Here is a 25,836-nt window from a genome sequence, read left to right on the forward strand (position 1 = left end):
CCGAATTAATCAACTCACATACTTTAGTCAAAATCGTATGTCCTCTAGGGATGACTATCTTCCTGTCAGCGCTCGAAGGGACCCAAGGGTCACTCCATATGTTCATATCTTCACCCATTCCGACCCTCCAAATATAGCATTTTTTGAAAGTTTCGAATCCTTTCAGTATACTTTGCCATGTAAAGGACGCCCCGCTCTTCAGGGTGGCATCAAGCAAGCTCCCGTTGGGGTAATACTTCGTCTTTAATACCCTTGCACATAATGACATTGGATCAGTAATCAACCTCCAACACTGTTTTGCGAGCATTGCCAAGTTGAAAGAATATAATTCCCTAAAAGCCCATGCCTCCTTCACATTTAGGAATGCAAAGCTTCCACCACGCCATCCAATGCATTCTTTTGGTTTCTTCATCATAACCGCACCAGAATTATGCAATAATATCTGTTATTTCCTTGCATATACCCTTAGGTAAACTGAACACAGACATAGCAAAAACTAGTATTGCCTAGGCTACCGCTTTTAATAAGATTTCTATACCTCCAGTTTAGAGTTGCTTCTCCATCCAATCAATGAGCCGTGTTCTGATTCTCTCACAGAAATGCCTGAAATAGTCGCTTATATCTGCACCTACTATTGCTGGCAAACCAAAGATATTTATTTGATAAGGCCTAGTGTCTATATGTAGGATTTCACATATCTCTGCTATCGAGACCACACTAGTATTAGGACTAAAGAAAATTCTTGATTTTGCTAGATTCACCATCTGCCCAGAACTCTGACAATAGGTATCCAGAACATGTTGTAAGGAAGTTGCATTTAGAACATCTGCTCTCGTGAGAATTAGAGAATCGTCAGCAAAAAGGAGATGTGGTACCGACGGTGCATTTCTACACACTCTAACCCCATCCATGCCACCAACTTCTTCTTCATACTGCAACATACTAGATAACCCTTCTGCACAAAGTAAGAAAAGATAGGGGGAGAGGGGATCTCCCTGCCTAATACCTCTTGAAGGAGTAAGCACATATATATGTTTCTTGAGAATTGAATCTCACCTTATACCTTACTAAGCTTACACATGCCATTATCATTTCGATCCACTGTTCATGAAACCCAAGTTTTTGCATCATAGCTTTGAGGAATGTCCACTCCACCTTGTCATACGCCTTGTGCATATCCAACTTCACAGCAAATAAACTTTCTTGTCCTATTTTTTATTTTTTATTTTGTGCACACATTCATAAGCAATGAGTACATTATCCGTGATCAGCCTTCCTGGTATAAAAGCACTCCAAGTAGGAGATATTATTTCAGGCAGGATACATTTCAACCTTGAAGCTAACATCTTGGAGATGATCTTATATAAAACATTGCATAGACTAATAGGTCTATATTGAGTTACTAGGTCAGGTGAATTTGTCTTGGGTATGAGAACAATAAATGTATCATTCCATTCAGCCGGGATCTGACGAGAATTAATAGCAAAGACAACTTCATGTGTAATCTCATCACCTAGGATATGCCAAAACTTTTTAAAAAGGATTGCATGAAGCCCATCTGGGCCCGGAGCTTTGAGATCACCAATACTAAAAACAGCCTTATGAACATCATCATGCGTATAGGGAGCCATTAACATGTTATTCATATGATCAGTAAACTTTGTTTGAACCCTCTCAAGAATATAAGGATCAACATGCTGCACCTTTGAAGTAAAAAGGTTGCTAAAATAATTCTGAATATTAGAACCCAGTGCTGCCATACCTTCTACCGCATTACCATTCTGATCATGGAGTTTTCGGATATAGTTCTTTTTTTCTTCTGGTCGATGCAAAAGCCTAAAAAAACCGTGTTTCGGTCACCGGATTTTAACAAATTCACCCTGGATCTCGGCATATAATGAATCTCTTCTAGTTCCAGTAGTATTCAACAAGTTCGGATAGTTCTTTCCTCTTCTCTTCACTATCATCAGAGATAGGAGCAGCCAGTTCCTTCTGTGCTTTTCTCAATCTGTTTTTTGGCTTCTTCAGCACTCTTTGATCCCAAGCATGGAACGCTCTATGCATGCGGTCGAGCTTCTCATGTATATTATTTGCTGTGGGATCGCTTCCGGCCTCATTCCAAGCTTCTTGAACTTTATCATTAAAAGCCTTTTCTCGTAACCAACGAGCTTCGAATCTTTTAACGTGAACCCACCGCTCGGTTCACGTACATAAAAATTTGTGTATCAACCAATAACGGCCTGTGGTCGGAGTGGTTATACCCCAAGTTCTCCAACGACGCATGAGGATGCATTGCTGCCCAGGTTTCGTTAAGAGGCCTCTGTCAAGCCTCTCGCGAATTCTTCCTCTCTGCCAAGTGAAGCGATCACCTCTGTATCCCAAGTCTCTGAGCTCAGTCATCAATGGCCTGTTAGGGTCTGGGGTTTCCTCCCTCCTTTTCATACAGAAATTGTATCTCATTGAGATCCCCAATCAACAACCATGGAAGAGTATGATTATGATGGAGTTGACACATATGATCCCATGTTTTATATTTATTCTCCCACTGAAATTCATCATATATTCCAATCAACCTCCACAAGTTATTGTTACCATCATCCACAATATACATACGATCCAGATCTAATCTTTGGATTCTAATTTCATGCTTCCATAGCAGTAACAAGCCACCTTTTCTCCCATCACTGGTCCATCTTCATCCTTTTTCTCAAACATTCCGCGGGATAACTGTCCAAGTGGGTCTCCGACAAAAACACCACATCGGGCGAACAACTATAATCTAACTCTCGGTCAGCGATGCCGCCGGAGGACAACAAAACCCCGCGTCTCACAACCTCAAACTCCCATGAAGGAGTTGCTGATCCAGTCTGGCAATCTAGGCAATCCTTGGAAGTCATTATTTTACCTATTCTGGAGTTCCCCGCCATCACCTCACCCAGATCCGGGGGTCATATTCATACATCTATTTGGTCATCCTATTTTAAGTGAAGATCGCGTCTAAGCATATGGTGAAACCACTGACATATGGCTACCTTTTTTGTGTGCTTTAGGTGTGTTTGGCCCTCCGGTTCGGGGCACATCAGACTGGAGGTGAGTTGCCGTTCCAGTTAAAAGGAAAGCAGGTCATGAGCATCTCACACACGAGAAATCAGGGCAATATTACCAACCAAGTAGCAGTACGATAGCATTGGCGAATACACACAACAGTCCGAGCTTGAGATGCCAACTAGTACTAAGATAAAAGAGCTCACTCATCTATCTACGCTACGACACAAGTGGCAACTTGACGAGAGGTGCAGCTTATCAGTCGTCGAACAGGTTCATGAATCCCTCCTCAGCATCAGATCCACTATCGGATTCCTCTTCTTTCTTCTCCTCCGCAGTAGCAGCTCCAGCCGCAGCAGCACCACCACCAGACGGCACGGCAGCAACAGCAAACTTGCTAGGGTCCTGCAATCCAACACAAACACAAAATTACACCATTCAGTACGTATGAAATAGAGCAAGATGTTCACACATTCAAACCACATATGTAACTTCGAAATAGGAACAGATATAACAACAATCATGAAGCAGATGGCAGGCATACAGAACATTGGCATTTGAGCGAAGATTTCAAACAGGAAAACAGTAGTAACCAAAAATAGGAGGTTTATATACCTTGAGGTACTCCTTGATCTGATCAGCATGGGGGAACGAGTAATCTGTCTCCACGGCGAGAGCAAGCACGTTCTTGTACCCATTGAGGAACATGTGCGGTGCAGCAGCCAAAGTTGGGTACGAGACTGCCAGGGACAGCGAGGCAACCATGGAGACACCACACGCAAACTTCTCCATGAGGTCTTCCTCGGTGAGGTCAAGAACCTCGGGGCTGAACACCGACCCATCGCCGTAGACATTGGTGATCACAAGACCATAGGAGAATGGGCGGATGCCGAGCTTGGCAAGCAGGGTAGCCTCGGATGAGCCCACCTTGTCACCCTTCTTGATGAGGTCCACATGGGCGACGATCTCGACACTGCCCTTGTTAATCTTGGTGGGGATGTTAAGCACCTGAATGAATGCAAAAAGGACATCAGATCGGGGTGAGAACTTGTGCTTGCTTAACCATCAGGAGAACACAACGTGCGTGTTATCAGACAAGAGTTTTTACCTGGAAGAAAGAAGTTTGGGAGGGATCCAGACCAGTGTTTCCAGGGGGAACCACCACATCAATAGGAGCAATCAGGCCAACACGAGCAGGGGCCCCAACCTATTGTATAACAAAAACAAGATCACAAGGATAATAAGATGGCTAAACAAGAAGTGTTTAAACATTAGATGATCAATGGAAATATTCCCAGTAGTTCACACAAAACCATGCTGGAGGGTTACTTGGGAAAAAGAAAAGAAATGTACGGTACAACATCATGCATAGACTGTAACTTCAATATCATTCCCCCAAATTAGAGTAGACACATTCCTAAAAAAAAGTAGGCACAATTCACTATTTTCAAATTATTATCTCCCGACTCTACTGCACCATGTATTTATATCTACTTCACAAGGTTTAAATATATCAATGAAAGGATAAATCTATGCTCCACGACGACATGTAACACAAGAAACTACTGCATACAAATACTTTCAGACAAATGAACACCAACTACCCTGTTCATATTGTTACCAAACCAAACTGTGTTTAACGCTTGTGCTACTTGAATGAATCATCGAAGACACGGGTTATCCCAACAAACAATCCGTTTTACTACTGAAGCATCATCAAATTCATGCACCCAAGTGGCACTCCCATAATTGAAGCAAGATGCCAAATTAGTTAATTCGCACATGTTATCTCAAACAGAAGAATAATGCCTGCCACAGTGCAACACAATAAACAACTTGAGATCTCTGAACCCTTGTCAAAATAACCACACTAGTACAGCTCAGAAGCAGAATTATGCATGCAGAATTGCAACACACGAGATCTCTAACCCCATCCAGAATAACCACACTAGTAAACTGAGAAGCTTTGTCTGAACTAACTTCTCTCCCATAAATGAAGATCTGGAACCGCTTCCCAAATAATTACAGCAAGATGGAATTAGTGCCATTCTTGTGCAATTTTGGCAGACACATATTTATTAAATCCATGCATGCAACCAAATAATCCTTTCCATAACTAGCATTTTACACAATTAGCACACTGCAAAACCAACAATAACTTTATTGCATGATGTATCAATGCAGCAGCATTCGCAATACAAATTCAAAGGACAATCTATGTGTGAGATGCACAACAAAAATTGCTTCAAACACTTTGCACCCACACCTATAAAATCTTATATGTTCTCCACTATCATTATATCGGACTATCAAAATGTTGGGCACTCACCCATATGGTACATGACAACATGCAACACGAAATACTACTGCATGTGCATATTAGTAAAATTTCAGACAAATACGCACCAACCACCCTATTCACATTGTTACCAAACCATATATACGACAATTGATGGCCTGTGCTACTTTGTGTTAACAACGACACAAGTTGTATCCAACAATCCGTTTTACTACTGAACCATCTTCAAATTCATGGAGGCATTTAAGCAAGATGCCAAACCGTAAACAGAAGAATTATGCCTGCAGCATTGCAACACAATAACCACTTGAGATCTCTAACGCCTTCCATACAAACTAGAAAAACTGAGAAGCAGAATTATGCCTGCAGCATTGCAGCACAATAACCACCTGATCTCAGACCCCTTCCATAATAAGGACACAAGTATACAACAGATTCATACTAGAAACAAAATTTCCTGCCATAAATGATCTAGATCTGGAACTACTTCCAAATAATTACAGCAAGATGAAGTAGTAGTAGCATGCTTCTGCAATTTCGGCAGACACATAATTATTACATCCATGCAACCCAATAATTAATCCTTTCCATAACTAGCAACCACACAATTAGCACACTTCAAGCAGGCAAAGTCGGCAGCAATCAACACAAACTCGCTCACAGAACAAGGGCATGCAGTGGCGCAACACAATAGTTCTTACCTTGTACTTGGCGACCTCCTCGCGCACCTCCTTGAGGTCACCCTTGGTGAAGATGAGACCGACGTTCCCCTGCAACAAGCAGCACCAAAAGGACAGGCGCACGCGCGCTTGAGAAAACGAATCCTCGATGACAAAACCAGACGCGGAGTAGAAGATCCGGCAGGGGGGAGGGGGAGGGGCTTACTTGGAGGAGGGGTATGAGGGCCTTGACGTCAGCGTTGCCCGACCTCTCGGCGTGCGCCGCGATGCAGCGGCGGATGAGGGTGTTCTTCCCCATGAGCATGACCGACTCGCCGCGGATGCCCCTGCGGATCTCCGCGAGCTGGCTGGAGCCGACGTTGTCCGCCGACGCGACGAGCACCCTCGAGTACTCGTCGAGGAGCTGGCACAGCTTCTGGTCGTACGCGTGCTTCTTGTCGGTCTTGGACGGCTTCTTGATCGCCATCGCTGGCCGCGCGCGGGAGGCCCTAGCCCTAGACTCGGTGGATCTGCGGCGGGGGGTGGGGTGGGGTGCGGGTGGCGAGAGGAGGAGGAGGAGGAGGAAAGAGGACGTCTTGAGGCAGCGCGGCGGAAGCAAGGGGGCGTCTATATAGGGAGGAGGCCTGGGACATGGGGGTTTCGTGGGGCGTGCGTTGCGGGGGTATTGTGGTCTTTCCACACTCCCTACCGGTTCTGGACTCTTCTTCGTCTGCTCTGCAATGGGCCATATGGCCAGGTGGGCTTGGGCTGTACCCTCAGAAGGATTACGTCAGTCCGGCCCAAATTCTTCCGCATCGGTGGGTTTTCCTCTGAAAAACATAACATGCCCGAAGTATTGGAAGTGGAATCTTCAGAACTTTCAAACACGTTTAAATAAATATTTCAACGATCAATGCATGTTCAGAAACCAGACACAAAAAACACAGTACTCAAAAGTATTGGGATAAAAAGAAAGTGGTGGTTCCGAACAGCAAATGGTGGCGCTTTCCACGAGAATTGAGTTGGTCGATAGTATAGACATAACTCTTAAACAAGAAATGTGAAAAAAAGACAAAGTCATAGCTCAGAGGCACCGAGCAAAGATTCGGCGAAAGTAGTCGACATATACTGTGAGCCAACGGCGGAGCCGGGAATTATACATTGGGGGGGGGGGGGGGGGGGGGGCATTGAACTAAAAAATGAGAACATCCATGACTAGCTCTTTAAGACATATTTTCATATAAAAAACTCAAATCGACTCGAGCCTAGGTGGGCTAGCTCGCTCCACCCTGTTCTCTGAACATTGAGCTAAACTCTTTTAAAATGCAACATGGTATACAGAATATGTTTGATTTTTTCCTGAAAAATATATAGGAACGACCGTGGGTATACTAAAATATGTAGCATTATTACTAAGTGTTGATAACAGAGACATATGTACAATTGAATGGTGATGATTGATGAACGAACAATTATCAGACTGCATAGACGTTTAATTGTTTTTAATCCACCGATTGATATTTTAAGGTTCTACGTTCATAACGTGTCAGTCTAAATTTATTTATTTATTTTGAAACAAAGTAATCAGGACGTATTTATAAATTTCAACATCCAATTTTGCCTTGTCCTCCTATAATTTGCCTCTCTAGTCGAGTAGGCACGTCCTGAACACATGGACATGTCCACCCACTTTTTGAAAAATGCATTCTAAACACGTTTCAAAATGTCAAAAAAATCAAAAGAAAATTCCACGCATACACATTGTACATAGGGGGGGGGGCGAAAATTCAAGAGAGGCCACATAGTTCTATACATAACTAAGAGCAACTCTAGCAGACCCCGCATCCCGCCCCGACCGGTAAAATAACCGTCAAAATGCGGGTCGGGGCGGAAAAACCAGCCCGATCAGACCCCGCATCCCGCCCCGGCCCGCAAAAACTTTTAGAGGGCGCGGCAAAATCCCGACCCCAACCCGGGAAAACGTGGGTTTCCCGCTCGCGGCTGCGATGCCCTGCATATAAGCGGAAGCGGTTGGTGGGGGGACATTTCATCCCGCGCTTTCCCCCACCAACTACCTCTCCTCTCCCCCCTCGCGCCGCCGCCGGCCCCCGCCCAAGATTCCGGCGAAAGCAACCGACAGGAACACGCCGGAAGGCCGCCACGCGCACGAGACCTCCCCTCCCTTCCCCCCTGCGTCGGCGGGCCGCCGGATTTGCAGATCTGCGACACTTCATCGCGGGCCGCCGGATTTGGCTTTTTCCGGCCGCCGGTTGCTGCCCCAAGCGATGGAGTGGTCGGGAAGCCTCTCCTGCAGCCCAGGCAAGGGCGCATCGCCGCATGCAGGTACGGGTTCGTCCGCCCACCGCGGCCGAAGGTTTGCGGGCATGGATTCGTCCGGCCGGCCATCGGGCTCGGCGCTTGCACAACGTCTGTGTGGCTTGCCGATGCCGCTCATAGAGTGCGATGACTGCACGCGGAAAGTGCTGCGGCTCACTTCGGGCACGCCGAAGCACCCTGGATGGGTGTTCTTCAAATGCGAAAACGACGGGGTATGTGCACTTGTGGTAGCTCATTTCATAGCTCATTCTTTAGTTCAATTGCGGTAGCTCACTTCGAGCTTGCTCATTCTTTTGTGTAGGACGATGGATGCTCATTTTGGTTTTGGGAAGGCCAATACATTGATTTGTTGATAGAAAGAAACTTAATAGATGTTAGTGCACTCCTTAGTACAATCGAAGGCAATGATGCGGCTGCACGTGCAACTAGAGGGGAAGCAACGTCTACTTCTTTCGAACCAAAGATGAAGAAAGAAGAATGCAAAATCAAGAATCCGCAGATCAACAATGAATGCATGGAGAAGATATTAGTCCAACTTGTGGGAGCAGTTATGGAAGTTGGAAATCTTCTGAAATGCATACTTGTGGTTCTTGTTTTCTTTGCTTTTGCTATTCTAGCAAAGATTTGGTGATGTATTTTGTATCTAATGTTGTTGAAAAAGCAAAGAAATGCATTATGCTAGATCAATTTAAGTTGCAAATCTAAGTTTTGCGGGTTGGGAGGAGCTGCGCCAGATCAGACACCGCAAAGCCGACCCGTAAAAAAGGATATTCCAGGAATATCCTTTTTTACGGGTCCATTATGCGGGGTCTGCAACTGTGGCCGTCTGCGCCGGCCCGCAAAGGCATTTTGCGCGAACTGTAAACACGTTTTGCGGGTCGGGAGAATGCAGGGTCTGCTAGAGTTGCTCTAAGCTGGGGTCTTCAAAAAGATTCTGGATGTTGGGGGGAGCCGTGGCCTCTCCTGGTCCCCTGGCTCCGCTATTGTTGTGAACACATAGAGAAGCAAACTGAGAGGATCATAAGTGCTGGGTAATTTTTTTTTGCTTGGAGGTGTTGGAGCTAACAGAGATGGTTTCAAAGAAACTTGGCTTGGTATACCAAAACAAAAAGGTCTCATACTTCCGACGTTGTGGAAAGCAGGGTTGTTCTCTAGGGTTGTTCATTTCTTGAAGGACTTGGTAGTACAGAAAGAAAAAAAACTAAGGTATCGAGTTGCTTGAGTGGATTGTTTGAGAACTTCGGTTTAGGTTCTTTTCTTGGATTCAGATAAAAGTACCTTCAATTATCCTCCTCGTGACAGTACGAATGTCCCACACTCAACATGAATCTTTGATTTACCAAAAATCTAGAAACTGCATTCTAAGAATGAGGTGGACAACAACGTCAAAATTATTTGTAGGTAGGGGTCACCATTGATGTTTCACTCAAAGGGATAGGACTAAAACCTGAAATAAACTGAAGAAATGTTAGTCTTCCCAATTTGTTTGTCATAAATCACCAAAATACAATAGAGGTATATAAGAGATGCACTTTCAAGGAGCATTTTTGAAATCAGAATAACATATGCCAGTACCCACCTCCACGTGTGCGGGTGTAACTGCCGAACTCCCTCCCCCCTCCCCCTGAGCGACCGTCCATGTATTATCTTACTACTTGCACTAGTGTGCCCTGTCTCGATGGTTAGTGTTTTTCTTCTGGTACGCATGCATGAATCCCTTTTACCACTTCTGGTAGCATTGTATCATCCTTTCTTCCTCCCCATTGTGAGTTGTGGCAACCTATTTTAAGCAAGGTGTTTTTTTTACCGCAAATAGACTTTATTTCTCAAATAATAGACATATTTACACTCTGTGATGATAGCTACCTCCGGGCCTAGATAATCATCAACTTGGTTCACCGAGTCCATCGCGAAGGAACAATCTGATTCAATTTCTATGTTGTTGCATCCAGTGTGAGTTGCCAAGTACATCCCGTTTCTGATGGCAGTTAGCTCAGCTGAGTCAACTCCACTGATGTTTGGAACAAACCAACTTGCTGCAGCAATAAAATCACCCCGGTCGTCCCGAGCCACAGCACCACAAGCACCTGAAAGTGTTTCATACTGAAAGGAAGCATCAACATTTATCTTCACGATCCCATGTCCTGGTTTCCTCCACATGTGGTCATTCTTCCTTATTGGTCCTTTGGGTATAGTTGACCTGAGGTAATTTGTCGCCAAACCTTGATGGCTAGTGCAGTTTTTTCCGGCGTTTGGAATTTTACTCCCACTATCTGTCGGCGCGGCCACCATATATACCATGCTGCTACAACTGCAAGCTCCGCTGTTGGTACCTCCACATCATTGCCCTGAAGCTTTGATAAAATTTCAATCGTAATAGATCCTGATCTGTCCTCGGCGACAGCTTCCCATATGACTTGTAGCAAGCCCAGGCGCTCCCAAACATCCGTCGCTCGTCGGCACTTAAATAAGCAGTGTTGAATGTCTTCTGCTCCAACTAAACAAATTGGACATTGAGCTTAGCATGGGATGTGTCGGTTTGCTAATACACCAAAGCATGGGAGGGCGCCATGCAAAACTTTCCATGCAAAATGCTTTATCTTCCCTGGTATTTTCAGCTTCCACATATCCTTCCAAACTGAGTTTATATTTTCTGTACCTTGCCCATCAGCTCGCACCCACTGTGCCCCATGTTGATGTTCGAACTCCTTATGATAAGCCGATCGCACGGAAAACGTGCCTGACCATGTATAGTTCCAAGCCACAAAGTCTTCCGTCAAGTGATAATTCAAGGGGATTTGTAATATCCTATGAACATCGACAGGAGAGAAAACATCACGAATTAGATCCTCATCCCACTAGCCTGTGTACGGGTTTATTAACTCATCAACTTTTGAAAGCATTGTTGCACCCCTATTCGTGATTACTTTCCTTGTGACACTTGATGGAATCCATGGATCATGCCAGATATCAATTTGAGCTCCACTTCCAACATGCCAAATGCAACCCTGCTTAAAAGTCTGAATACATGCGACAATACTCTGCCAAGTGCAAGGTGGTTGCCACAACAAAGGAGTATTGTCGAGTATATACACACAAAGTCTGAAATCTTATTGTTATCTTCAAAATATAACTTGCCCGAAGTACTAGAAGAAGAATCTTCAGAACTTCCGAACACATTCAAATATTCAACGACCAAAGCATGTTCAGACCCAGACAAAAAACACAGTACTTGGAAGTACCAGGATAAAAGAGAGTAATGGTTCTGAACAACATAATGTAGCTCTTTTCCGCGAGAATAGGTAAAACCAATTTCCTGGTAGTACTGAGTCGCTTGAGTGGATTGTTTAGGAACTTTAGTTTAGGTTATTTTATGGGCTTTCAAACAAAGGTACCTTTATCTATCCCCCTCATGACAGTACGAATGTCCTACACTCAACCAAAGGCGGAGCTTTATTAGTTGTAGGTGGACGGGACCTTGAAAACAACAACGTTCCTTCCCCATATGGAGTTCGGGGCTGCTGTCGTTTTCCTCTTCCGAATTAAGCGAGTGAGAACTAAAATAGAGGATTCCTATAAAAAAATGGAAGAGCGCCAGGCCCAGATTTCCGGAATACTTCTACGGGGAATGCTCTTGAATCTTTGATTTACCAAAAACAAAGAAATTGCATTCTAGGGGCATCTCTAGCCAACCCCCTAAACCCGACCAGAGAAGTAAAATATCTCGGTTTACTCCTCTAGACCAGACCTAAATGATCGCCTTAAACCAATAGAGGAGTATAACGTTTACTCTGAGCGGCTGCCAAGGAGTAAAATATTCGACCCCTCGGCCTCAGAGTAAAAAACTTCCCCTCCCGAGTGGAGGCTGCTGGCGAGGCTTACATGTCCGAGCTCCGCCGGCGCTTCCCGGAGCGCGTCGAGACCGAACAATGGATGTATGCGGAGTTCACAGCGGGGAGGACCAAGGTCTATGCAGCGATGAAGACGGTGATGACGATGGCAACGGCCATGGCGACGGACCCAATGATCGGCTATATGACTAGAAGGGAGTGGAAGGAACTCGAGGAAGAATCCGTTTAGAATTGGATTAGGTTTAATTTGTACCTAATATGTTGAATCTTTTTTAAGTTCTATGTAAAATATTAAGAATCTACATGGAATGTCATTTACGTACTAGTATTTGCACCGAATGTCGTTTAATTTGCATGGAATTTGCACCAAAACTTATTTACTCTTCTAAATTTAAGGGATCGGCTAGAAACAACCAAACTTAGAGTAAAATTTCTCCCCTAACATATACTCAGCCTCTTGCTCCTCTAAAAATTAGGACTTCGCCTTGAGATGCCCTAAGAATCAGGTGGGCAAGAACTTGAAAATTATTTGTAGGTAGGGGTCATCATTGATGTTTCACTCAAAGCGATAGAAACTAAACCTGAAATGAGCTTTGTAGAAATTTTAGTCCACCCAATTTGTTTGTCATAAATCACCAAAATACTTTAGGGGTACATAAGAGATGCACTTTCAGGGAGCGATTTTGAATTTTGAACATATGCCAGCAGTATTTATAGACGACTCACGGATGGAACTCTGTAGGGTTTGACAAAACAAAATTTTACATCCAACATAATTGTTTCGTTCCATCGTAACGAAGGGCTATTTTCTCGCTATTTATTGTAACATAGCACCCTCGGTATGGTTTGATTTGCCTCCGGAGTATATTATTAAGTTCTTAACAAACGATGCAAGTGTGATTTTTTTAAAATAAAGCTAGCCATGAAGATTTCTCCGGAAAAATAGAATAAAATCGGGTTGTCGTACAAGACAGCGACATATGGGCCCCGCCGAAGTAGCATACTAGCAAGACTAGCAGTCGACGATTTTCATTCCAAGCGATCCTTCTATGTTTCATTCCCTTGACCGTTTCCGTTGGTTTTGTTCAGTTTTTGGTTTTCTTTTCTTTTGGTTTCCTTTTTTCCTCTTGTTTTTTCTCCTTCTTCTTTTTCCTCCCAGCCTCTTCCGGTTTTCTTTGTGTTTTCTTCCTTTTCTTTTTATTTGTTTTTGTCATTTTCCTTTTCAAAAATCTATGATCAGTTTTTAATATTCATAATTTTTTTAAAATCCAAGAATATTTATTAAATACATGGATATTTTTTACATATGAGAATAGAAGTAAAAATAAGATTGTTTTTTCAATGAAGATCTTTAAAAAAATTGAGAACATCTTTTAAAATCAGGGAGATTTTGAAAAGTGCTTTTTAAAATGTGAATATTTCTTGAATTTTATATTTATAAAGAATTTAAACTTTTGTGAATTTTTTCAATCTCACAAATAATTATTGTTGAAATATCTAAATATATTGGGAAAATGCACGAACACACCTCATAGTATCGAACAAAAAAGCAGATTTTGTTTCTCAAGAAATGAGAATATTTTCTAAAATTTAATGAACATTCTATATTTTTCTGGTTTTTTTTCAATCTTTTGTGAAGATTTTTAAGTTCACAAAAACATTTAAAAAACATCTAAACGTATTGAGAAAATGCACGAACACACCTTATAAGTATTGAAAAAAAATCATAAAAATAACTTAAAAATATATTATTTTCTAAAATTTAGTGCCATTTTATTTTTTCCTTAAATTTTTCTAAATTTAGTGAAGATATTTAATTTCGTGATTTTTTTTTGAAATTTCTAAACATAATGAGAAAATGCACGAACAGACCTATAAGTTTTGAACAAAACAACAAAATTTTCATTCAGTACGCAGCTCTCTAGCATGGAATTTCCTATATGAAGCTCTCTACGTCTAACGCACAGCACAGCGAGGGATCTAAAACAGGAGGGCCCATTTTGTAGGTAAGTAAACGTACAGCAGCAATCTGGTTTGGAAATCTTCTAAAGGTACCTGAACCGGTTTTTGTTGGTCTTTTGACATTATAGTTTGGAAATCTTCCTGTTCCCTTTTCTTTTTATTTTTATTTTATTGTATTCCCAGAAAATGCCCATAAATTTCACAAAAAGTTCTTGTTTCCAAAATTTGTTCATAAATCTGAAACGTTTTTGTTTTTGAAAAATGTTATAAATTTCAAGTTTTGCTTGAATTTTCAAAAATTGTTCGTATTTTCAAGAATTATTTTGAATTTTCTGAGAAGCTCGTGATTTCTGAAAAATGATGATTTTCGAGAAATGCTGACATTTTCAAATTTTTATTCATAAATTCATTTTTTTGGGAATTTCAAAAAATATTAAGTTTTTTTAATTGTTCAGAATTTAAAAAAATGCTCTCACTTTGAAATTTTTTCCACAATTTCATAAGCTGTTCACGTTTCCAAGGTTTTAAAAAAAATCCAGAAATTCAAAAAATGTTTTCCATTTCTAAAATTTATTCAAAAATTCAAACATTGTTCATATTTTTCATAAAAAGTAGTTGCATTCCTGAAAAATTGTTCGGAATTAAAATGATTTATTTGGCATCTGCAAGAAATGTTTCAAGTTTTTTTAGATAATATTTTTATCTGTTGTTGTTGTTGTTGTTGTTGTTGTTGTTGTTCATTCTTAAACTTTCGCTTTGTGTGTTATTCCCAAACACTCAGAAGCTCCTGTAACTAGCTACACACCTCCGTGAGCGGGTGGTTGCGAGTTCAATTCCTGCGCAACACACCTCTTTTTTAGGATTTTCCACCGCTCCGTGGGTGGGTGCTACTTTGTGGTTCAGCCTATGCGTCAGGCGATTGACTCCCGCTGTGTGAAACACGGACAATTTGCCGCAATAAGCGGCATATAGGAGACCAGCTAGCCAACGGTTACCACTTGGGGGCTCCCATGAAAGTCATGTTTTGTGCCTAGGAGCTCCCTAATGGTTAGTACAGCCGCCGCCATATGTGGCATGCTGAGCGCTCGTAGTTTCTTTACATGTTTTCGGAGTTTTTTCTTTTTTTTCGGTGTTTCAGTGTTCGCCCGATTTTTAGTAAGTTTTGGAGTTTTTTTTCATGAAACGCTATTGTGCTTCCTGAAAAGAGAAAAAAAATGTGCTTCTATGAGAAGTATATATTTGTTTCAGCGAGAAACACAATTGTGCTTCTCGGGAAAAAAAATATTTGCTTACACAAGAAGCACATATTTGCTTCTCTTGGAATACATGTTTTATATATAGATCAAACATTTTTCAAATTCTTTATTGAAAAAATTAAATACTTGATTAATATTTTTGAAATACATGATCATTTTTTCCATACACATTGTATATATTTTATTACATGAAGGACATATTTTACATAGACATTTGACATTTTTAAATTCTTGATTAATATTTTTAAAATGTTTTATGTAATTTGTTTTCGTAATATATATATTTACAATATTTGGAAGTATAAAAAAGTAAAATAATAAATCAGAAAGCAAAAACTACATTAAAAAGAACATAAAAAAACAGGATGTGGCCTCCCTCGCGCTGGGCAGGCGAGTCTCGCGCTCGCTCAGGTTGCATATTAGCCCTGCCCTGGGGCGAATTCTGTTTGCTAGGCCCGTGAAGCAACTGGACGACATATCGTTCTCGCTGCCCTGTTCCCCTAATCCGCCGCCGTCGTGCCGCTGTGCTCCTCCTCCTCCACTGATCTGCTTCCTCCCTCTTCGTCTACCTTGATCGATAGGAAGGTCAGTCCGCAAACCCTATTTCTTTTCTGTATGCAATTGTATCTTTTAGAAGAAAGATCGAAGAAACGGGGAGCAGAGCCTGTGCGTCGATCGCTCGGTTCCTTCCTCTCTCGATATAATCTTCCTTGCTGGCGTTTGTATGAGCGTTTGTTGTGTTGAATCTACTTATTCAGGGTATCTGCTAGCTGGGAGTTGTCACTCAACCATGAGCCTCCGGCGGCACGTGCATCTGCTGTTAGTAAACCAAATAAGATGCGCGCACCAGCTTCGGCTCCTCAAGCGCGACCATTTGTTCTACCCAACAGAAGAAGCAGCAGCAAAGACGCGAGCTCTGCCCAGCCTAAGAAAAGTGCCGCCAGACTCGCCTTTCGGGACCATCCCAAAAAGGAAGAAGAAGCAGGCGGCTCCCTCAGACCAGCTGCGGAGTGTTAAGCTGCCGCCGCCGGTCTTCAGCGTGCAGCCATCGCCATGCCCGACGGCTTGCAACGGCGAAGCCCGGGTGCAGTGCTTCCCTCTCTCTGGAAGCATGGTCTTCTTCACCGACAGCGGGGCACGCACCGCCTTTTTCGACACCGAGGCCCGCTGCATGGTAACCGCGCCCAACCTCCATTCGCCCAAGTGCCACCCCATGGCGCTCTCTGTCCCAAGCCCTGGGCCTGGAGGCGAGCAGGACGGCGGCGACCACAGCCTCTACATCATGGACACCCAGCTCGATCCATACAAGCCCTCTCCGTTCGAGGCCCTAATCTACCGCAAGCACCCAGATAGCCACGATGATGTCACGAAGACATGGCACCGTGACACGCTCCCGCTGCCTCCATTCCTTAATGACTGGCCACATCGCCACTGTATCTCGATATCATCCTATTCCGTGGTGGGGGACGTCATCTGCGTCTCCGCAGATGGCTTGGGCACCTACTGCTTCGACACGGCGAGCCGGGCGTGGAGCCGGGCTGGTGACTGGCAGATGCCCTTCTGCGGCAAGGCTGAGTACGTCCCTGAGCTCAAGCTCTGGTTTGGCCTCTCTACTGAATATCCCCAGCGCCCGTGCGCGGCTGATCTCTCATCTGTCCTCAGAGGGCATGAGCCGAAGCGGCGCTATGTTTGGGGGGATCCACACCTGCCGAAGGAATGGCTGTCGTCGTTCGATGGTCCCACCAGCATTGTCCACTTGGGTTCCGGTAGGTTTTGCATCACCAACTACTTTGAAGACATGAACAACTCTATGATGGATAGACAAACAGGTCCAGTTGGCGAGACAATTGTTGTTTTCACTGGTTTGGAAGTGTTGTCCGGCAAAGGAAGCGGCAAGGGCAACGGGATCCGTATGATTAAGCACAAATCATGTACAATTTCTAGCACCAACGAAATCGAGACAATGTTGGTACTCTAACTGATATGTTTTTTTCCGGGACTAAGTGATACGTGTCTTTGCTCAATGCTCCATCCTTTTAGCTATGTATAAGGGGTAGTTGAGACTTCATTATCAAGTCATTTGTTTTTAATTTGCTTCCTCCAGTACCCACTACAAGAGAGGTTACCTATGACCATCTACAACCGAAATTGTTTAATCTGCCCGCAGACATGCCGAGACGTGGCCCCGTACAACACTGGACAGGTTCTCTTTTGGACCTCTTCTACTTTGCAAATCTCGATACTTAAATCCATGCAAATTCATATACAACGATCATACAATGCAAATTCATCATACATTCAACTATAGAATATTGTAACCCAAATAAGTTTAGTACATGCCAAAATAAAATTCAATAATTCATATATAGATAAACCATACACGAATGAATCAACGACTTCAGTCCTCACGGTCATTGATCCTCATCTTCATGCGGAGCAGCTACTTCTTCCCTTCAAGATCCAAGAGGTTGATGTCCTGCATCAAGATCCTCGACTCCTTTGTCTCTCTCGTAAGCCGCAACCTCTCTTTATCGAGCTCAAGACCATGCTTTGTCACCGTTTTCTCAAGCTCCCATTTGGCAACCTTCTCTTGCCTCTCCAATTCCACCTTCTCCTGCTCCAAGGCCAACCTCTCCCGGTCGAATTTCATCTTCTCCCTTTGCACATCATTGAACATCTTCTACCTCTCCTCCTTGGCATAAAAAATGCCCGTCCAAGTGGCGGATGTTTTGCTTGTCGCACCTTCACGCGCCGCATCTTCACGCGCCACCGGTTTCTTTTTGGCACGGTTGGTTGTAAGTCGGATGCAACATTTTCTTCTTCCCCTTCCTCGTCCACTCCAATTGATTGAGCTGAGATCGACCCATCGTTTTTCTTCATTTTCTTCATGCCATTCTCAATTTCCTTGAGGACGTTCTGCCACTTGGGCCCCCCATTTAATTTCATCCAACAATGAAAAAAAATGAATGACTTCTTCTCCACTTGATGGTACAAAGCCGTCGTCAAAGTTGCATGGGTTAGAACTCCAATGCCGCTTTGGTTCCGGCTTACAACTTGTTTGAAATAACCAACAAATTTGGTAACGGCCTCTTGGATGGACGACCATCTATGTTGAAGAGAACACACGACACGCTTGGTGCATATTGGGTCTAGTTGCACATAGTCTTGCAGGAGGACTTTCACAATATGAATAATGTTGCAGAATTTTTTCACTAAAAAGGATGATGTCGGTGTGAATCGAGAAATTTCCGCAACAGAGATAATGTTGCGGGTGGACTTCTGCAACAAGGCCCTTGTTGTGGAAAAGTATAAAAAAGCATCGGCGCCGGACCGAACAATGATTGAGGGGAGAAGGGAGGCCGGAGCGGAGCTCGGGCATGCCCGCTCGAGTGGCGGCCATGGCTTCAAGAGGTCGTAGGGAGGCGGGGAGAGGACCAGTTGGAGAGGGAAATGAGGAGAGAAGAACTTGCAGCTCAACGGCTGAATTGCAGCTCTAGCGAGGCGATGACAGCGACGCTTGCAGCACCATGGCGAGCGGTGGTCGGGCTGCAGAAGTTGGCCCCTCCTACACCAGTAGCACATCGGATGGATCTCGGCGAGGGATCCACGGCGACCTGACCTTCAGCTGCTCGCTGGCGGCAGCGGCAGCGGCACGTCGTGTGTGTGCGGTGGCGGCGGCAGGCTTCCAGCGCCTCGCCCTGATCTATAGTGGGGAAGGAGATATGAGACAGAAGGAGAGAGAGAAGAGTACAATTGTGCGTTATTTCAAGAGTGGATGCGTGCGAGGGCCCACAGGGCACGTGTTGATCGTGAAAGGCGGCGGACAAAATTTGCATGATCCTCCAAGTGATGGCAATCGTTTTCAAACATGTTCTCAATATTTTTGTGAGAGAAAACATGTTCTGATTGATTTATTTTTTGAGACATAAAAACATGTTCTGATCAACCCGCGTGGTGCGCCCTGAGTCGATTTCTGTTGGCCCATGAAGCAACTGGACAAATCGTTCGGCCCGTGTTTCGATCTCGCCGTCCCCTAATCCACCGTCGTGCCGCTGTGTTCCGCCCCGCCGCCCCTGGCTCCTCCTCCTCCCTCTAATCTGCTTCCTCCCTCTTCGTCTACCTTGATCAAAAGGAAGGTCAGTCCGCAACCCCTATTTCTTTTTATGCAATTGTTATATATCTTTTAGAAGAAAGGTCGAAGAAACGGTGAGCAGAGCCTGCCTATCGATCGGCCGGTTCCTTTCTCTATCGATATACTCTGTACTCGTTTTGTAGTTTGCGAGGTCGTCCTGAAATAACCAAAATCCTGCTTTTCTGTTGTTGTTTTCAATCTATTCAGGATATCTGCTACTCCTAGTTGGGAGTTGTCACTCAACCAGTCCATGAGCCTCGGCCGGCACGTGCATCAATCCTGATTTTGAAGCTCTAGTTCCGAGTTGTCAATCATGAGCCTCCGCCGCCACGTGCATCTGCTGTTGGAGAACCACAAAAAACGCGCCTATTCGCTTCACCTCCTCAAGCGCGACCATTTGTTCTACCCAACAGAAGAAGAAGCAGCAGCAAAGGCGCGAGCTCTGCCCAGGCTAAGAAAAGTGCCGCCGTTCTCACCTTTAGGGACCGTCCCAAGAAGGAAGAAGAACCAGGCGGCGCTCTCAGATCGGTTGGAGAGTGTTAGGCTGTCGCCGGCAGTCTTCACCGTGCGGCCATCGCCCTGCCCGACGGCTTGCAACGCCCACGCCCGGGTGGAATTCTTCCCTCTCTCTGGAAGCAAGATCTTCTTCACCGACAGCGGGGCACGCACCGCCTTTTTCGACACCGAGGCCCGCTGCATGATAACCGCGCCCAACCTCCATTCGCCCAAGCACTGCCACCCCGTCGTCGTCTCTGTCCCCAGCCCCGGACCTGAAGGCGAGCAGGACGGCGGCGACCACAGCAGCCTCTACATCATAGACACGTTCCTCGATTCATGCATGGCCACTCCGTTCGAGGCCCTAATCTGCCGCAAGGACCCCGGTAGCCACGTTGAGACATGGCACCGTGAAACAGCACTCCCGCTGCCGCCCTTCCTTGATAGCACACGTCACCAGCCGCACACGTCGCACTCCCGCTGCACTCCCCCTGCCGCCCTTCCTTGATGGCTCCGGCACCCACTGCTTCGACACGGTGAGCCGGACGTGGAGCCTGGCTGGTGACTGGCAGATGCCCTTCTACGGCAAGGCCGAGTACGTCCCTGAGCTCAAGCTCTGGTTAGGCCTCTCTGCTGCTAACCCCGAGCTCCCGCGTGCGGCTGATCTCTCCCCTGTCCCAAGAGGGCATGGGCCGAAGCGGCGCTATGTCTGGGGGGATCCACACCTACCGAAGCAATGGCTCCCGGCATCCTATGGTTCCAGCAGCATTATCAGTTTCGGTTCTGGTAGATTTTGCATCACCAACTTCTATGATGACATGAACAACATTGTGACGGATGGACAAGGCGGTCCGGTCGGCGAGACCATTGTTGTTTTCACTGGTCTGGAAGTGTTGTCTGGCAAAAAAAGTGGCAGTGATATGGGCAAGGGCAACGGGCTCCGTATGATTAAGCACAAGTCTTGTACAGTTGCTCAGACCGACTTCATCCAGTCGATACTCTGACTGATTACGCGTCTTTGCTCAAAGCTCCATTATAGAAACAAAACATGGGGCCATAGATTTGCATTTCCGACTGTTGGTCCATCCCAGAAGCATAAGTAGTACTACGATTCAGTCTTTTTGAATAAGCAGTAGTACAATTTAGTCTCCCATCCAGGGTTAGTGGAACCGAATCATCACTAACACTAAGGTGTGCAATCACTAGCATTCCTAACCAACAGTAAATTTTAAACAACAACTTTACATTGCCGACACGGTAGCTTTGGACAGAATTTACATGCTCTTCTGTCGCACAGTTGATTCAGTCTGTGGATTCAGTTTCGAACGTCTGTCTCATGTGATTTATGGTGATGAATTTATATATCAACAGTAGTTGCACTGCATGGTCCTTTCCTCATCTGTGTCTATGTTTCAAGGTCACATGAATATCAAGTTGGCAATCGAATGGGAAATTTAATTGTGGTAAATTGCAGTTCTACACTAGTTATGGTCCCTTTTTGTTTTAGGAAACCCGGTTACTTATTTAAGGAGTGGCGAGTCACTTAGAAAAATATGTGTACATGCTATGCATGGTAGATATTTTGCAATTTAGTTAAGTCTTCCAAACTCCAACTACTGAACGGCCTCTTCAGCTTTCTCTTAGCCTCTGAACTCTGAAGTACGCATCCCTGATTCCATGCAGCCTGGCAGACACCTCCTGCATTTTGATGCGTTCACTTGGAGACGACTTGGTGCATCCCAACATTCAGCACTGAGATCAAACAGTGTGATCCAATGTCCTCGGCCATTGGAGCTTCTTGGTAGAGGTCCAGGTCTTGTACCAGCTCTGGATCAATAATCTGCAACATCTTGTCAGGTAAGTTAATCTCCACGAACTTCATGATGCTCAATCCATCCTTGAACATGTCATCCGTTGGCCTCCTTCGGGTGAATATTTCAAGGAGAACAACCCTGAAGCTGTAAACATCGGCGGTGGCTGAAACTTGACCACCCCCTGCAAATTCTGTATATACCATGCATGTAGCAAGAGCTTAGTTCAAATTCACATGTTCAAGCAATCAGGCTAAGGAAGAAAAAAAACAGAATCTAAAACTGGACAATATATACCTGGAGCAACATATCCTATTGTTCCCTTTATCGCAACCGAAGAAGTCGAAGTTGAGTCACCAAATGATGAGGATGCAGGATGGACATGCAACCGTGCAAGTCCAAAATCTCCCACATGAGCTACCATATCATTATCCAGAAGAATGTTGCTAGGTTTCAGATCACAATGAACAATGCTTCCTCGGTGGTTGTGGTGCAGGTACGCCACTGCATCTGATACATCCACCACAATGCTTAGCCGTTGAGCCAGTGAAATATAGTTCAAACCTGAAGTGCCTTCATCACCCCGAGCCGAGTGTAGCAATTTATGCAAGTCCCCTCGTGGCATGAACTCATACACCAGTGCTTTAAAATCATTTCCTCTAGAATCAGTGCTGGAGCATGCAGTTAGGATAGGGACTAGATTGCGATGTCGCACATTCCTTAAAGCATCACATTCAACAATGAAGCTCTTCCCTGCTCCTCTTGTCTCTAGGCTGAAGACTTTCACAGCAACAACACTTCTATCTGGAAATAGTCTTCCTTGATACACAGAGCTATAGCTGCCTCTACCGATCAAATTAGATGGTGAGAACCCTTCAGTTGCTTTCAGAAGATCACTATAAGAAATTCTAGGGAAGTTTGGACCAAATAACTGGACAGGGATACATTTTTTCTTCCGCCTTCCACTACAGAACAATAGAGCATAAATGGCCGCAACAACTAACACGATTTGCTACTGGAATCACTAGCTTCACCACAATAGATTGCTTCTTCTTATCTGAATCCAAAGGCACAAAAGGACATGCATGTAGGTGTAACTCCGGTGCCCCACCACAAAGCCCCTGGTTTCCATGGATCCTCACAGCAGCTGCATTATTGAAAATTCCTTTCGCTGGGGCCTCACCCTCAAGATGGTTAAATGACAAATCGATTTCTTGAAGAAGCTGAAGATCCCCAAAAGACGCCGGTATTGATCCACTTAAGCCATTGTATGACAAGTTCAATACTGCTAGGACACTCAGTTCACTGAATGAAGTGGGGATGTTTCCACTAAAACTGTTCATGTCCAGTTCAACTCGTTCCAAACTTCTACAGTTGCCCAGTGTGTGCGGAATATCCCCGGATAGTTTATTGGATGAAACGTGCAAATATGTAAGTTGTTTGGCGTTGTCAATGTTGCTAGGAAGTTCTCCATCAAGGTTGTTGAAAGATAAGTCAATTTCGAATATTGTTGGTATTCTGAAGATCTCCTTTGGTACTTTGCCAATAAAACCGTTTTTATCAATGCGTAATGCTTGAAGCATTTGGAGGCTTCCTAAGCTTGGGGGTATGTGACCACCAAGCTTGTTAGAATGTAGATATAGAACCCCTAGTCGAGACAAATTTGGCAGTGACATTGGGATAAATCCTGTAAACATGTTGTCATCTAACAATATTACCTGCAAATTCCTGAGACTCCCGAGCCATTCCGGAACTGCCCCAGTAAATTGATTGCTTTCCAATCCCAAGCGAATCAGGTTGGGAAAGTTTTCTATGCCACGGGGAAAACTCCCTGACAATTTATTTCCTCCCAAGTAGAGTGTTTCGAGGTGAACAGAAAGGTTGCCTAATGAAGCTGGTACATGGCTTTCTAAATGGTTTCCATGCATCGAGAAAAGTCGTAGCTCAGTGCAATTCGCTAGGCTATACATAAACTGCCAGTCTTTATTGGCATGTGCTTCGAGTTTATTGAGCTCTAGATTCAAATGAGAAAGTCTGGTTAGTTTGCCGATAGAGCCTGGCACAACTCCGGTCAAATTATTGGCTGATATATCGACACGGTATAGCTTGGAAGCATTTGTCAATGAAACAGGGATATTCCCTTGAAAGAGGTTACCGCCTAAATATAGTTCCTGGAGATTTGGTAGACTGTTACCGAGATTGGAAGGCAGTTCTCCTCTGAAACTGTTAGAAACAAGGCTGAGACCAACGAGAGTAGAAAGATTCAAGATGGCCTGTGGAAATCGACCTGCCAACCGATTGGCTGTGACGAACAAGCCCTGCAGACCATCTAACTTTGCAAACTCATCCGGTATGTCACCCTCGATCTTGTTGTAAAGGATCCTGAAATCTTTAAGCATTGTGAGATTGGCAAGAGAGGCAGGGATGGTTCCAGCAAGATTATTAGCCGAAAGGCTCATGTACTGAAGGTTAGGAGGCCAATCCGCAGGAATCTTCCCAGCTAAACTATTGCCGTTGAGCAGTATCTCCTCAAGACTGGAACAATTCGCAAAACTCGGTATGCCTCCTTGCAGTGTGTTATTACTAAGGTCACTTCTGCTTCGGTACATCCACCTTAAACACATCAAGGTTTGGTCGGGCTAAGGTAGAGATACCGGAGGCGACGAAGATGACCAAGGGAAGGAGGAATCTCGGCGGTGAAGCGGTTGTCCGACAGGACAAGATATTTCAGGAATGTTAGGTTCCCGAGCGACGGAGAGATTTGCCCGACCAAACCTTTGTACGGAAGGTCAAGAGAAGTGACTCGACGTGGATTCTTCATCCTGCAGCGAACACCTCCCCAGTCACAGAAGTCGGTGCTGTCGTTCCACGACGCAAAGGCTTGATGTGGATCTTGACTGATTGAGTTCTTGAACTCAAGCAGTGACAGCATGTCTGTCTCGCTTCCATACAAGGAGCTGCAGGTGGTAACGTGTGCGCAGCCAAAGGTGAGCAGCATGACCAGCAATCGGCTGACTGCAGTAACCATCATTGCTTGCCTTGCCTGATTTCGTCATTATGTGCATATTAAAAGAAGGAGAAAATTGATGAGAACGAAGGCAACTAGTACTATGTTAGAAGTTAAGAAAGGTAAGTTTGGATGGTCAATATATTCTTAATGTTAGCTAAGATCGATGTATGTTCTATGAAGCGGCTGGGATGGATGTATAGTTCTGATCACCCTTGTGTAGAATGCACGTTTGTAATTGTGGTAAAGCTAAATAACTTTACTTGCATCGAATGAAATCAGCGGAAGTGTTAAAGCAGATGCAAATATTGATCTGTCATGTGCTGAAGTACGTACCGGATACTGTTCTCTGCTACTTGATCTTCTCCTTGCTGAAGAATTTTGCTTTCCCTGATCGGAGATCAATCAACTGGTAGGCAAACTGCTTGAGAAACATGCCCGTCCGGGGAACCTTTTCAAACTAGTACTAGTAAAACAGGACCGCTTTAAGCGAGAGTGAATTTTTTTGCACCTCGACGCGCTGTGTCTGGGGTGGGTGGCGTAAAAAAGAGAAGCAAAGGCATGCGTACTAGACTACTACTAGTTCATGCGTTTTGGAACGAGAACCTGCGTGCAAAACGTTTTCAAGAGAAGCCATTTGAAAGTCTGAAACAAAAGCTATGGGAGTCATGCAGTTTTCTTATTTTGCAAACTGATACATGTGTTTGCACTTTGCAACGATGCACAAGCATCCCAATAGTTCAGTACAACCTACGATAATGCGCCTGAACGACTTATTTTAGAACCCTCGTCATTTTATAAGCATCCACTGTTAATGCTGCTCCCACCGTTGATTGAGACCAACGAAAGCTAGAGTCATTTTATAATTAACCACTCATTCCTATGGTAATGCGCCTCGCCAAGCATTGCAACTACTCGTTAACACGTTTAACTTTGTACCGAACCACCAAGGTCAGGTAGGCGGTCGATGCGGCGCATACAT

General features: G+C 44.5%; 2 protein-coding genes and 1 pseudogene across 2 annotated transcripts; 1 reads left to right on the top strand and 2 right to left on the bottom strand.

The window, feature by feature from the left end:
• Positions 1-3,303: 3,303 nt before the first annotated feature.
• On the bottom strand, positions 3,304-6,490 carry LOC109745645 (large ribosomal subunit protein uL10-like). Its single transcript, XM_020304757.1, has 5 exons — positions 6,230-6,490; positions 6,046-6,114; positions 4,154-4,252; positions 3,661-4,053; positions 3,304-3,450 (listed from the first exon to the last, which is right to left on the bottom strand). The coding sequence occupies exons 1-5, from the start codon at positions 6,488-6,490 to the stop codon at positions 3,304-3,306; spliced, it is 969 nt and encodes a 322-aa protein (XP_020160346.1).
• Positions 6,491-16,199: 9,709 nt separating this feature from the next.
• On the top strand, positions 16,200-17,387 carry LOC141021680 (uncharacterized). The gene has a single exon (XM_073497532.1). The coding sequence runs from the start codon at positions 16,200-16,202 to the stop codon at positions 17,385-17,387; it is 1,188 nt and encodes a 395-aa protein (XP_073353633.1).
• Positions 17,388-21,665: 4,278 nt separating this feature from the next.
• LOC109745640 (uncharacterized) lies at positions 21,666-24,878 on the bottom strand (annotated as a pseudogene).
• Between the last annotated feature and the right edge of the window lie 958 nt (positions 24,879-25,836).

This window comes from Aegilops tauschii, chromosome 4 (assembly GCF_002575655.3).
Source record: "Aegilops tauschii subsp. strangulata cultivar AL8/78 chromosome 4, Aet v6.0, whole genome shotgun sequence".
NCBI lineage: Eukaryota > Viridiplantae > Streptophyta > Magnoliopsida > Poales > Poaceae > Aegilops > Aegilops tauschii.

Coding starts and splice junctions, on each gene's coding strand:
- LOC109745645 (XM_020304757.1), bottom strand. CDS start 6,490: ATGGCGATCAAGAAGCCGTCCAAGACCGACAAGAAGCACGCGTACGAC. Junction 4,253..6,045: donor AGGAGGTCGCCAAGTACAAG/GTAAGAACTATT, acceptor GTTATACAATAG/GTTGGGGCCCCTGCTCGTGT. Junction 4,054..4,153: donor CCCAAACTTCTTTCTTCCAG/GTAAAAACTCTT, acceptor GCATTCATTCAG/GTGCTTAACATCCCCACCAA.
- LOC141021680 (XM_073497532.1), top strand. CDS start 16,200: ATGAGCCTCCGGCGGCACGTGCATCTGCTGTTAGTAAACCAAATAAGA.